General features: G+C 43.4%; 1 protein-coding gene across 1 annotated transcript in view; it reads right to left on the reverse strand.

Annotated features, from left to right (window-relative positions):
• Positions 1-943: 943 nt before the first annotated feature.
• The window catches only part of LOC141919256 (phthioceranic/hydroxyphthioceranic acid synthase-like), a 14,845-nt gene continuing 2,896 nt past the window's right edge, over positions 944-12,892 (reverse strand). The window contains exons 2-6 of the mRNA XM_074814483.1: positions 11,777-11,930; positions 9,841-10,001; positions 7,073-7,276; positions 6,788-6,969; positions 944-6,502 (exon numbers count right to left, since the gene is read on the reverse strand). Of these exons, the coding sequence (XP_074670584.1) occupies positions 944-6,502; positions 6,788-6,969; positions 7,073-7,276; positions 9,841-10,001; positions 11,777-11,930 (6,260 nt within the window). The remainder of the gene's footprint in view (positions 6,503-6,787; positions 6,970-7,072; positions 7,277-9,840; positions 10,002-11,776; positions 11,931-12,892) is intronic.

Here is a 12,892-nt window from a genome sequence, read left to right on the forward strand (position 1 = left end):
TCATAGTCCATGGATATTCCATGTACTGGAGAATACTGCCAGAGCTGCAAGGGACATCTCAGACTGAATGATAATTAGATATAAAATGGAGAAAAAAACCAAGAATCCTATTCCCATATTAAGAGACTATAAACAAAGTTTCCTTCAGTGTCTTTGGGCAAAAGTCTATATTTTCTCACAGGAGTAAAACAAAGGCAGATGTTAGGATTAGGAGAAGTTTAACTAGGAGAGTGGATGAAGAACAAAAAATTAAAATAAGACAAAGATACACTTTAGGTTTTGCTTTTTAAACTCTTTTACTATTCTTGTTTATTTGGCTTTTCTAAAAAATGGTTAATTAATAAAGAAAAACAGTTGCTTTACTGTATGCTTTGAAACTGGTAGAGTTTCAATATTTTTGCAAATATGAGGAAAAAATGAAGTTTAATTTTTTGAGAAGAAAACTTTGAAATGCACAACATCTAGAAGTCTTTCAAAAAGATGCCTGTATTTATACACATTTGATAATACTCAAAAAAGAACAATACATTAAGAATAAAATAATGACAAAAAAGTTGATAATCCTATGCTGCTTTACATGTACATTCATCATTTAGAGATGTAAATATAACATTTTCATCAAATCTTCAATACAGTTTAAAAAATATCATGTGTATTGAATATAAAAATTTACCAAATAAAAATGTGTATGTATTAACCTATCTATTTCCAGTTAAAAATATTGAAAAAAAGAAGGTAACAAAAATGGAAAGTAACAAGTCAAAAAATTGACCAAAGTTAATACAGCTAGAGCAATGGCAGAAGAACCTGGTGTGGGTCTTTCTGGGTTGGTGCAGAAGAGAACATCACCAGATGTTCTACCCTCTCTGTAGTGACATATTCTGAGATATGACAAAGGGTCCAGGTATCTTCACAGTTACACAGTTCCTGAATGAGAAGACTCCTATAGCCAGCTCCCATTTTCTGCACTTTCAACCGCAGCATTTTTTGTCTCAACTATTCCATTTGCGTTGCTTGTTTCTTCTAAAACTACTACTATACTTGACAGAGTTGTGTGAGGATCAAGCAGTTTCAGAAGAGGTATGTCCACCTTTCTCTCTTGAAACACACGGTTCTGAATGGTCATGGCTAACATAGAGTCTATGCCCAATGATGAAAGTCGTGTATTCATGGTTAGTTCATCTCGGTTCAACCCGGTGAGGTCACTCACCAGTGAGGTGATATAGTCTTCAGATTTGATTAAAGCAGTATCCTGGTCTTGAGTTCCCTCAGAGGTTTCAAGCTGGTTCCCGAATTCTTCTGACATAAGTGATATGAAGCGACTTTTGAGTGAAGTAATCCGAGAAAAAACATGATGCAATAAAGCTTGAAAGTTTAATTTGGTGACAGCTTGCTGCGGGTTATTCATAAGCAAGCTCTTCCTGAGATACTCATGAATTTCATGCACTTGCAGAATGTCTATGCCCTTGGATGCCAGAATGTTCTGAATATGTTTTTGATTGAGCAGTATACCAAGGTTCAAAGCACCCCAGTTAATGGCTTGGCCCGCAAGCCCACAGTTCCTCCTGTAGAGGCAGAAGACATCCAAGAAGGAGTTTGCAGCTGCATAGTTTGCCTGGGTGGAATTTCCCAGAAAGGAAGTTACAGAGGAGTAGCACACAAAGTAGTCAAGCTCCTGGCCTCTGGTAGCCCAATGAAGATTGAGGGTCCCTGCTACTTTGGGGCTCAGCACTTTCTGAAAGTCAGACAAGGTCAGAGCCTCAAGGTGGCCATCGTGCAGAACGACGGCACTTTGAAACACACCTTTGACGGGACTCCCTGCAAAGATGTTCGCAATGGACTGGAAAGCTTTCTCCACATCACTGGTTGAAGTAACATCACACTGCACGGACACTACTTTGCTCCCTTTATACTGCTGCTGCAAAGCCTTCATCTCTTCTTGCTTCTCATTGTCTGGAATTTTCCTGGAGAGTATTGCAATACACCCTCCTCCATTCTCGGCTATGAATTTCACCGTTTCAAAGCCAAGTCCAGTGAGCCCCCCAACTACTATGTACACGGCATTCTGCTTAAACAGCTTCTTCTGGGATTCATACAGCGGAATATCTGAGAGCATGCTGATGTCCTTCTGCCTTCGCAGTACAGCAAGTGGGACGGATTTGCAGGTAAAATAGGACATCGCAGAGTTTATCCTTTCAAAGTTCTCAGTCTGCTGAAAAACAGAACCTGATAGATGTCTAAACTGTTTCATATTCATGGAACTGATCCACGCATGCACGGTCTTTTGCAATTCCTTTAGAAACGCTTTCTGGAAAATGCTGCTAAGCGTAAGGATATGAAAGCTGATGTTTTCATGATCAATTCCACTGATGTTCTGGATACATTCAGACTGTCGATTGCCACACACTATCACCACATCTTTAAGAAAGTACATGTGGGCCAGATCCTCCTGAGACAGTTTGTTTACTGGAGGAAGAACAACAAGGGCATTGCATAAATTTATACGCTGGAACTTATCAGGAGTGGGCCTCACAAGTACTGTTCTCCAACCCATCTCTTCTGCTGCCGCAGAAAGAACAAGGCACAAAACTGATGATGGCTCTGTAGAAATAATACCCAGCGTTCTGCCGTGTTTCCCCTTGGGTAACCTCTGATTGAAGATTTCCCATGCAATGATAAAGTATGACACACAAGGGACATTCTGAAAGCATGGGAATTTCTTGACATTGAAACAAACTGCTCCTGGGATCCGAACTCTGGATGATGCAGCAGCTGGATAACATGACACCACGCGATCTCCCACTTTAACTTTCTTCACATCAATGCCTGTTGCTGTTACTGTGCCACTGAAATCCAGAGCTAAAAGCCCGTGTTTGTCTATTGCTTGTGAATTCCAATACAGTGTATTACCAAAGTTACGACTGGAAACGCTAATGGGAAAATAATCTTCTGAGTGGAGACATATTTTATCCACTTGAATTTCAACGCTTTGTTTGTCAAGCTGAGTAGCAGTGCTGGTGGCTAGTTCAGCAGACAAGTCTTTTGCTGTGTACGGATCAGAAGTGTACAAAGTGAATGTTTCTGCCTTCTGGAGAGATCTTAGGGGCTGGCTGTAATCTGCATCTACGAAAGGCGTGCGTCTGATTTCAGCCACGTAAATTCTTCCCTGGCTGATGCAAACTTCTGGGTAGTCCACACCCTTGTATTTGACAAGAACATCTGCTAGCACTGAGATGTCCAGGGAACTTGAAGAGCTGAGGTCAATCATCTGAAATGCGATTTCTGGAATTTCAGCAACACAAGTTCTGGTCATGCCATACAACGCAAACCCACAGTTAACGTGGTCTACGTATCTTTCTGTTGTTCTGTAGGTGATCACTCTGACTGAACAGGGGGACGTTTTCTCTCTTAATGCCACGATAACTTGGCGATAGGCTTCACAACACTTTGCCAATTGGTCTACCACTTTGCTTGGGAAATCTTCGTTTAGCTTTTGAATTCCCCACAGGAACAGAATTTCATCATAATCTTCAACCTCTGCTCTCATTTTATTCTGTGTGTGGCCTTCCAAGGGGGCTTCCCAGTCTTCATACATCACGTATCGCGAATCAGGATGCAAATATTTTTTGAGCTGCTCAGCTATCCCAAATTTGTCAGCAAACACTAGGACTCTGGGCGTAGCCCCCAAATGTCCAATCGTCTGTGAAAGAGAAAGTTCTTTCCACTTGTTTTCAAACATAAACTCATTGTCTCTGGAAGACGCTTGCTTCATGAAAGTGATGGCAACGCGCTTGAGTTCAGCCAAAACGGAGCCACGTTTGTCCATAAAGCATCCACAGACCTCTAGGCAGTTCCCAATGGATTTGCTTGTTCTCATGTATATCATCATTTCTTCCTCCAGCGGTCGGAGCACCACCAGGCTGCCTATCCCTGAAGGAAAGCCTGCTCTGGACCGGAACGTCCTTGAGGTCATGACAGCGGTCATCTGCAGAAAACAGTCGAGCAGCACTGGATGGATACAGTAGTTGTACATCTCTCTGACGGTCTCCTTGTTCACCTTTATGCTTGTTATAGCTTCCCTGAGTTCCTGGCAATAATACACATCACTGAGCTGCTTGAATATGGAGCCGTACTGAAAGCCAACCTGAGTCAGTGCTTCATAAACCTCCTCTCTGCTAATCACTGACCTGCATCTTTGATAGATGTCTTGGAAGGCGATGGTGCTTTCTTCCACCACAGCTTCAGACCCCTTTGTAACTTGGCCTGCAGCATAAACTGCGTTGGAGGAAGAGACTATCTCAAAGGCTGTCACTGCTTTTTGTGGACTCAGCTTGACACTCAAGACTTGGGAACTCTGTGTGAGAACACACGGCGCAGAAAAACTGATACTCATCTGGCAGGTACTCAGAGGCACTTTAGGTCTTGAGCTGCTCATCACAGAGGCCAGACCAAGCTCCACATAAAAAGCACCAGGGACTAAAGCCACACCATTGTTCTTGTGCTCATATAAGTACGATGTCGTGTCCTGAGACAGCAGGCAGCCAAACTCCATGTTGTCACTGTTTATGCCATAAATCAAAGGATGACTGGAGCTGACACCTCTTTGGTTTGCTTGTTGATGGATATCCAGACAGGCCATGAGCCTTTTGCGATCAAACTGATACCGCGGAATGGCCAATGGAACACTTTGATACCCATTATAAAAGTGCTGCCAGTTGGGATTACATCCCAGTTCAAACAGATTTCCTACCAGGGTGAAGAGCGTCTGATACTCTGCACCATTTTGCAATGAAGAGAACACCTTTGTGTCTTGTCCTAGAGTTTCCTTTATGCTTCGCTGCAATGCTCGGTGGGGACTAATTTCCACAAACACCACGTTTTCCCTGTCTCTAGCTGCAGTTCTGATGGCTTGACTGAAAGCAACAGGCTCACGGGTATGCTGGGCCCAGAATTTGCCTTGAGCAAAGTCATTCTCAGAAGCAGCCACCCCAGTCAGCGTTGAAATCACTTCAATTTCCCCCTTGCGTTTTTCTACAGGCTGTATGTTCTCTTCCAACTCCCCAAGTATCATATCCATGCTGGGACTGTGGTACGCAGCTGGGACGCTTAAAACATGAAGGAAGATGTTTCTCTGGCTGAAAGCCTGAGCTAAATCTCTCTGGACAGCATCCACAGAGTCTGAATTGCCAGACAAGGTGCAGGAAACTGGGCTGTTGAAAGCTGCAATGCACACCCTTCCCGAATAGGGATGCAGACATTCGGCAATCTCTTGAACAGGGATGTTTCCGACCACCAGCATTCTGCCACGCGCGGTCTTTGCCTGCAGCCTGCTCCGGTGATAAATCACTTTGACTGCATCTGCCAGGGAAAGGTACCCAGCAAAATGCGCAGCAGCCACTTCCCCTACCGAGTGGCCAACAGCAGCGACTGGCTTAACACCCCAGTGTTTCAGAAGGGAAGATAAGGCAACCTGCAGGGTAAAAAGCAAGGGCTGGGAAAGCTCTGGATTCAACAGATCCTTTGGGCTATGACCTCTTGCTGGCAGGAGGCTGATGGGAGCATGTTTCTGAAAAAGTGCTTCTACTTCCTCACACTTGTCTCTGAACACTGGCTCTGAGCTCAGCAGTGCCTCACTGAACTCCTTCAGCGTTACGCCGTTGCCACAGAACACAAACACCAGCTGCGGTTCCACCTTTGACATGGCCACTTCAGTGCTCGCTGCCGACATAACCTCTTGCTGCAAGTGTTGGAGAGAATTTGTGACAAATGCTTTTCGGTACCTATAGCTGGCATGGCTTCTTCTGCAGGCAGACGTATAGGCCAGGCTTGGGAGAGTTACGGAGTTTCTTGAGCTCAGCTGGTCAGCTGTATCGGCCATTGTCATCTGAAGGGACTTACTTGATGCTGCTGACAGCAGAACTAGCTCAAGGGGCCTCTTAAAGGCAGGAAGAGGCTCTAGCTGCTTAACCTGCCTGACTACAACGTGAGCATTGGTTCCTCCAAACCCAAAGCAGTTGATGCCAGCTACTCTTCCGTACTCACTGGATTCTTCCCAGGGCTCTACAGTTGTGGGAATTGCAAGGTTTAACTTCTCTGTATTGATGCTGCTCATCTCCTTTGAGTAATGCAAGGATGGAACAATCTTTCCGTGATGCATCATCAGAAGCACTTTGATTAACCCTGCTGCTCCAGCAGCCGATTCTGTGTGGCCAATATTTCCTTTCACTGAACCGATTTTCAGAATGGAAGCTTGTGAAGACCTGTTTTTACAGATGACACTACCTAGGCTTTCAGCTTCAGTAGGATCTCCAGCAGCAGTTCCTGTACCGTGTGCTTCAATGTACTGCACAACTGAGGGATCAACATGAGTTTCATAAATGCTGCGCAATAACTTCTCTTGCTCTATTCGAGATGGTCTTGTGATTGGAGTCATGGACCTACCGTTCTGATTTACTGCGCTGATGTTTATAACACCCCAGATTTTGCTGTAGTCTTCCTTTGCCTGTTTCATAACAAGGTAGAATTATCTTTAATACTCTCATGCTTCTCTGTATAGAGGAATACAAACCAACAAAACCCAGGACAGAGAGAGTATAACACTAACTTCCAGATGCGTGATCCCATCCCCACGGTAGGGAAAGTGCATAAATGCTTAATGCTTAATAAGTGCTTCATTAATCTTAAGCTTGAATCGGAAAATCTTTTCTGGACCAATTATTAGAACTGGAGATACAAAATTCAGGTAAGCAACCCATCTTATTTTAGGCTGCTTCACAAGTAATCTTACCTTTTTCAGTGGTTTGAGGAAAACAACTCCACAGCCTTCTCCCCTTCCATAGCCATCTGCCTTTTTGGAGAAGGGTTTGCTTATTCCCTCTGGAGAGATCATTTTTGCTTTACTGAGAGACACAAAGGTGCGGGGATCTATTATGCAGTTCACTCCACCACAGATTGCTGCCTCACAATCTCCTGGAGCAAATAGGAAACATGCTCATGTTGAGATGGCCAGGATGCTAGACAGAAACAGTAGCAATCCCCATCGCGTTGTCCAGCATCTCGTCAGTCCCGTTACCTGATTTAATTGCTCGCAAGGCATAGTGCAGAGCAAAAAGAAAAGATGAACATGCAGTGTCGATAGCCAGGGATGGTCCAGTCAGATTAAATGTGAATGAGACCCTGTTAGCAGCAATGCTCATTGCTGTTCCGGTGCCATCATAATGATTTATTTCACTCACTGCTCTGCTTGTTACGATTTCATAGTCTCGATTCATAAGACCTGTAAAAATATCAAATACGTGTCACGTTAACCCAAGCAAAGAGCAGAGATGTACAGCTCTAAACCTGATAGCGTGTTTTGCTTTTCTGTTTTAATGGTAAACTACGTGGCATCAGTGCTCCTGTGGTGAAACTTGTCTCCAGCGCAAGTCAAAGGCAAAACTCCCAGCAATTCTCCTGGTCCCAGCTTATACAAACTACCTAACACCTGACATTTCTACCTGCACAGTAAACGACGGGCCTTTCCTGATGGCTGAGCTCCTTGTATGATGCAGTTAAGCTCCGTGTAGCCTGCTGAGACCCCTGTATTTCAGTTTGAGAGTGGCTGATTTGGTTTTGCTATGGGAATATATATTAAGAAGTTACAATGATATAAATGTACAGGACATTAGCTTCAGTTCCTCAGATGTTCTATGTTAAGGGTCACAGCATATGCTGTATCCAATACTTTTTACTTATCTTTGGGTTACTCACTGTGATCCAGTAAGACAGAAATAGAAAAGAAGAACAGGGCCTGTGAGAGGAGTTGGGTCCTCTTTCTGAGAACACATATGCTTGAAATACGGTGGATCCCCAAGTCCATAGGCATGAGTGGAAAACACAGTACATCTATTCTGAGAGCAAGGAAGAGTCTCCTCTGAGAAAGAAGAGCATGTGTCAGACTAAAAGGTCATCTAAACTGTTTGCCCCTACAGTTACATCAGCCTAAGTATCCCAGAAAACTCCCCTTAAAAAAGACACAGATTACACCAGCAAAAATGGGCTGTTATTCTAGCTCCTTGACAGGATAGGATAGGATAGGATAGGATAGGATAGGATAGGATAGGATAGGATAGGATAGAATAGAATAGAATAGAATAGAATAGAATAGAATAGAATAGAATAGAATAGAATAGAATAGAATAGAATAGAATAGAATAGAATAGAATAGAATAGAATTTCAGTTGGAAGGGACTTACAATGATCATGTAGTCCAACTGCCTGAACAATTCAGGGCTCACCAACAATTAAAGCATGTTATTAAGGGCATTGTCCAAATGCCTCTTACGCACTGACAGGCTTGGGGCATCGACCACCTCTCTAGGGAGCTTGTTCCAGTGTTTGACCACTCTCTTGGGAAATAAATGCTTCCTGATGTCAAGTCTGGACCTCCCTTGACGCAGATTTGTGCCATTCCCACGCGTCCTGTCACAGGATACCAGGGAGAAGAGGTGAGAACCTCCCTCTCCACTTCCCCTCCTCAGGAAGCTGTAGTGAGCAGAGTTTGCCCCTCAGTCTCCTGTTCTCTCAACTAGACAGACCCAGAGTCCTTAGCTGCTCCTCACAGAACATGCCTTCCAGCCATTTCACCAGCTTTGTTGCCCTCCTCTGGATGCCTCCTTTATAAGTTGTGGGGCCCAGAACTGCAGAGAAGACTCAGGGTGAGGCTGCACCAATGCTAAATACAGCAAGGTAAACACCTCTTTTGACTGGCTGGTTATACTGTATTTATTGCACCAGATCCCTTCCTGCAGGGCTGCTCTCCAGCCACTCCTCTCCCAGTTTACACTTGTGTCCAGCATTACTCCGTCCCATGTGCAGAATCCGGCAATTGTTCTTGTTCAATTTCATGCCATTGAGGATTGCACAATGCTGCGGTCTATCTAGATCCCTCTGCAAGGACTCTTGTCCCTTGAGAGAGCCAACAGCAATTCCCAACTCAGTATCATCATCAAACTTACCAATGGTGCACTCAACTCCTGCATCCAGACCATTGATAAAAATATTGAACAGAACTGGCCCTAGAATGGAGCACTGCTGGTGACTGGTTACCAGCCAGATGTAGCCCCATTCACTACAACCCTTTGAGCCCTGCTTTCAGCCAGTTCTTCACCCAGCACACCATGTACCTGGTCATCTCACAGCTGGACTTGTCCAGAAGGACACTCTGAGGGACAGTATCAAAAGCCTTACTAAAATCCAGAAAAACTACATCCACCGCCTTCCCTTCATCCACCAGGTGGGTGACTTTTTTGTAGAAGGATCTCAGATTAAACAGAACTTTCCCGTTGTGAACCCATGTTGACTGTGCCTGAGGATTGTATCATCCTTTAAATGTCTTTCAACAGCACCCGGCATAATCTTCTCCGTAACTCTTCCAGGTACTGAGGTAAGCAGTTGGACAAGTGCCCCTTGGTAGCACACTAATAACTACCTGAGGATTTCTGCTGGTTTAAAAGGATCTTAACCCCTGCAACACCTTAACCAATGTTAAAATGGAAAAAAGTGTAGGCTTGGCTTGAGGGTATCATTCCTGGGAAGGGTTGGGCTGGGTAGACAGTTTAACTGCTTTCTGCTTCAACCTCAGTGCCTGAAGACACTCAGAAGAGCACCTAAAACAGATACGTAAATTATATAATGAACTTCTAGAGCAGCCTAGTAATCCTTACCAAAAATAACCAGTAGTGTCATAGCACAGTAGCCTTAGATCTCCAGTGCTACATATGTATGTAAAGTTTATGAAGGAGTGCTCCAATCTTTGTGAGGTTCAAACATATTTTCTTCACCATGAAATTTTCATCTTACCAATAAAAACACCTGTTTTGGTGCCACTGACAGCTTCTACGGGGACTCCTGCATCCTCCAGGGCTTTGTATGTGCATTCTACCAGTAACTTCTGTTGTGGATCCATGCGTTCAGCTTCCATATTATTAATCCCAAACAGGTGGTTGTCAAATGAATTAAATCTAAAATACACAGAGCAGAAGATGTTACAATATATATACATCAGGGATTTACTTCTAGACTTAAAGTACACGTTCTTTGCGATTTCATGAAAAGCAAAGCAGTAACTGCTGTTTAGGCTGCAGTTCCCACCTATGAAATTCAGAAGAAAATGTTTATAGGCCAAGGATGTTTTATGTCTCACTGCAAAATATGTATTTTTATCAACGATTCTGCATTTCACAGCTACGAGCCCACTCCTAGAAATTTTTATTCTTATGGTTATTCCACTAGTACCAATGGGATTGCTCAGATTATGAAAATCTGCGGAATGAGACTCTCTCTGCTGTAATGTGGTCTCAGCCAAGAAGTTTTAAAGAAATATTGTCTTCTAAATTTATTTAAGGCAATATAGACCAATGTTTTACAATTTAAAACCAGTAAGTAAAGGATCAGCTCAGATGTTTCCAAGAAATACCCATACTTCTCTAATAATAAATTCAAAATATTTTATGTGCATATGTGTGTGTTTATCTTTAAGAAATCTTCAAAGTAGGCCCGTGCTTACAAAAGGCCAAACCCAGGCTTAATCTTGTATCCCAAGATCAGATTGGTATGGCCTCCCATCATTTCTTGATTTCAGTGAAGAATTCAATATCTGACATTGGACTAATCACTGAAGTAATTCTGGGTCCTACAATTCAAACCTGCTAAGTATTATTCTCAGGAGGCAATAAGATTGCTTCTGTGCATGTGAACTTCTTGTTTGAATGAAGGTCTACGCCTGAGGATTTAAGGTGAATGTGGATTTAAAATAAAAGACGCTGACATTGATCTTACTGTAATATGCTATTCTTCACATGAGTCATAGCCCCTGTGTAGCTGTACCCATATCTCTGGGATGAGACATGAGGACACAAGCGAAGGGATGCATACTGCACTTTGCTCCTCCAGATTTTCTATTTACACTAGTATCTTTACTTGATACTTGTACATACATAATCCCTCAATATTCTGGAGAAGTGACTCAGAATAAAGAAAAAAACTTTTTTTTAAAGACACAACAGTATGAGCCTAGGGCAAAGCAAGATTATTATGAAAATTATGAATAGTTCAGGTCTACAAGCAAGTATAACACTCAAATTAAGCATAAGATCCACTTCTTGACTATCTTGCAAATCCAGACTTCCTTACTTTGTCTCTAAATTGTCACACCAGCACCTGAATTAGAGCTACTTGTCCCCACAAGCACAGGATTAGGTCCTGAGGTCCAGCAAAGCTGGCTAATTTTCATGCTGAAACTGGAGGAGACTTAGTAGGCAGTTCTTACAGCTCAGAGTCCATACTCCACCACCTTCCTCTACAGTCCATAGTACTACAGGCAGCACAAATTATTTGGCAGGCTGGAGCCCACCTCAGATCCAGGATATACCCCTTCATGCATAATGCGTGTATACTGCTGTACACCCAAAATGCAGACACCCCCATCACATGACAGGTGACATCTCAACACATGGTGAGTATGTACCTACATGTTGGATTATGTGATCAAAGGTCATATGTGTTCCCAGCCACGAACATATGTGCTTAACATGGCCTGCAACTAAATTTTTTCAGCGACGTCACACACCAGCAATTCCTGCAGTTTGACAACTCCATGTTCATCATATGAGGTAAAAAAGAGTCAGTTCCTAGGTCCTATTTACCAGCTCTCCCTCTGCCTTGCACCTTCTGAAAGGATGGACACGTACGCCTAAGTACAGAAGAAAACGGTGGCACAGCAGAGTAGCAGACTCACTCATTGAGAAGAGCAGCTCGCGTTGTACATATTTTTCCTGGCTTGTTGTCATCTGGATCATACCACTCTTTGGCATTAAATCTCTCAGGGGGGATTTCTACGGTGCAGTTTTTGCCTTCCTCCAGGACCTTCCAGAAATTGTCAATTCCATCACCTGTTGTACAAAGGTTTTAAAGTAGATAATTTATGTGCTCCCCCTCTCCCCATGCAGACTCAGAAATGCACACTCAGTTACAAGCAACTCCCACCTGTAAATCTAGGTTGCTCAGGTAGAATCCCCAGAGAAAGGAATGATCATTCTTTGGTGAGAGGAAAGTGGAAAGGCATGACTCATCCCTTCACCGCCTGCCTAAAAGCAAAGGAACCCCACCAAATCCTTAACCTCTTCTGTCCCCTTTTCCCTGCCATCTCACTGCATCTGCTACATACACGCATCATGTCCTTAATGACCACACAGGTATGATGGGGTCTTTCTGTATCTGTACAGCACCACTCCTCAGGCAGCTCCACTGGCAGCAAAAGGTCATCTCTGGACATCATTAGCTCTTTGAAGACTGACTGAGCTTACAAATACCAGGAAAATGTCAGAGGCATCATCCTTTGTCCCTAACATTGGCAGGGCATCTGAATCAAACATAAAATTCTGTGTATGTTCAACGCTGACAGAGCCCAACACCTCACTAGCAGATTGTGAGGGACCCTGTCCTTACTGGTTGGGATCCAGATCTCCATCTCCAGGCAGGGAGGATATGTCTACGCTTTCTTCTTAGCCCTGAATTCATCTAATATGGCATATGTAGGGAACTGAAGGAATTAATGCCTCAAACATTCATCAACACAAAAAGTCTCAAGGACAAATTGTGGCTTTTGTGATTAGTCTATGGAATGAATTATCTACCTAGGAAGGCATAGAGTGTATGAAAGGGTACACGGCTCTGCTCCTTTGCAGTAGCATAGCCGAATTCCTTAGATAAGCCTCAAAGGGAGGAGACGTAGGCTGAGAAAAACTGTATGTTTGGGTTAAGGCCTACAGTTTAATTACATCTATAGTCTCGAAGAAGAGCTGAAGGATGATAAGACAGATAAACAACCGACACCAGATGGAGCTAATGACTA

Source organism: Strix aluco, chromosome 1 (assembly GCF_031877795.1).
Source record: "Strix aluco isolate bStrAlu1 chromosome 1, bStrAlu1.hap1, whole genome shotgun sequence".
Lineage (NCBI taxonomy): Eukaryota > Metazoa > Chordata > Aves > Strigiformes > Strigidae > Strix > Strix aluco.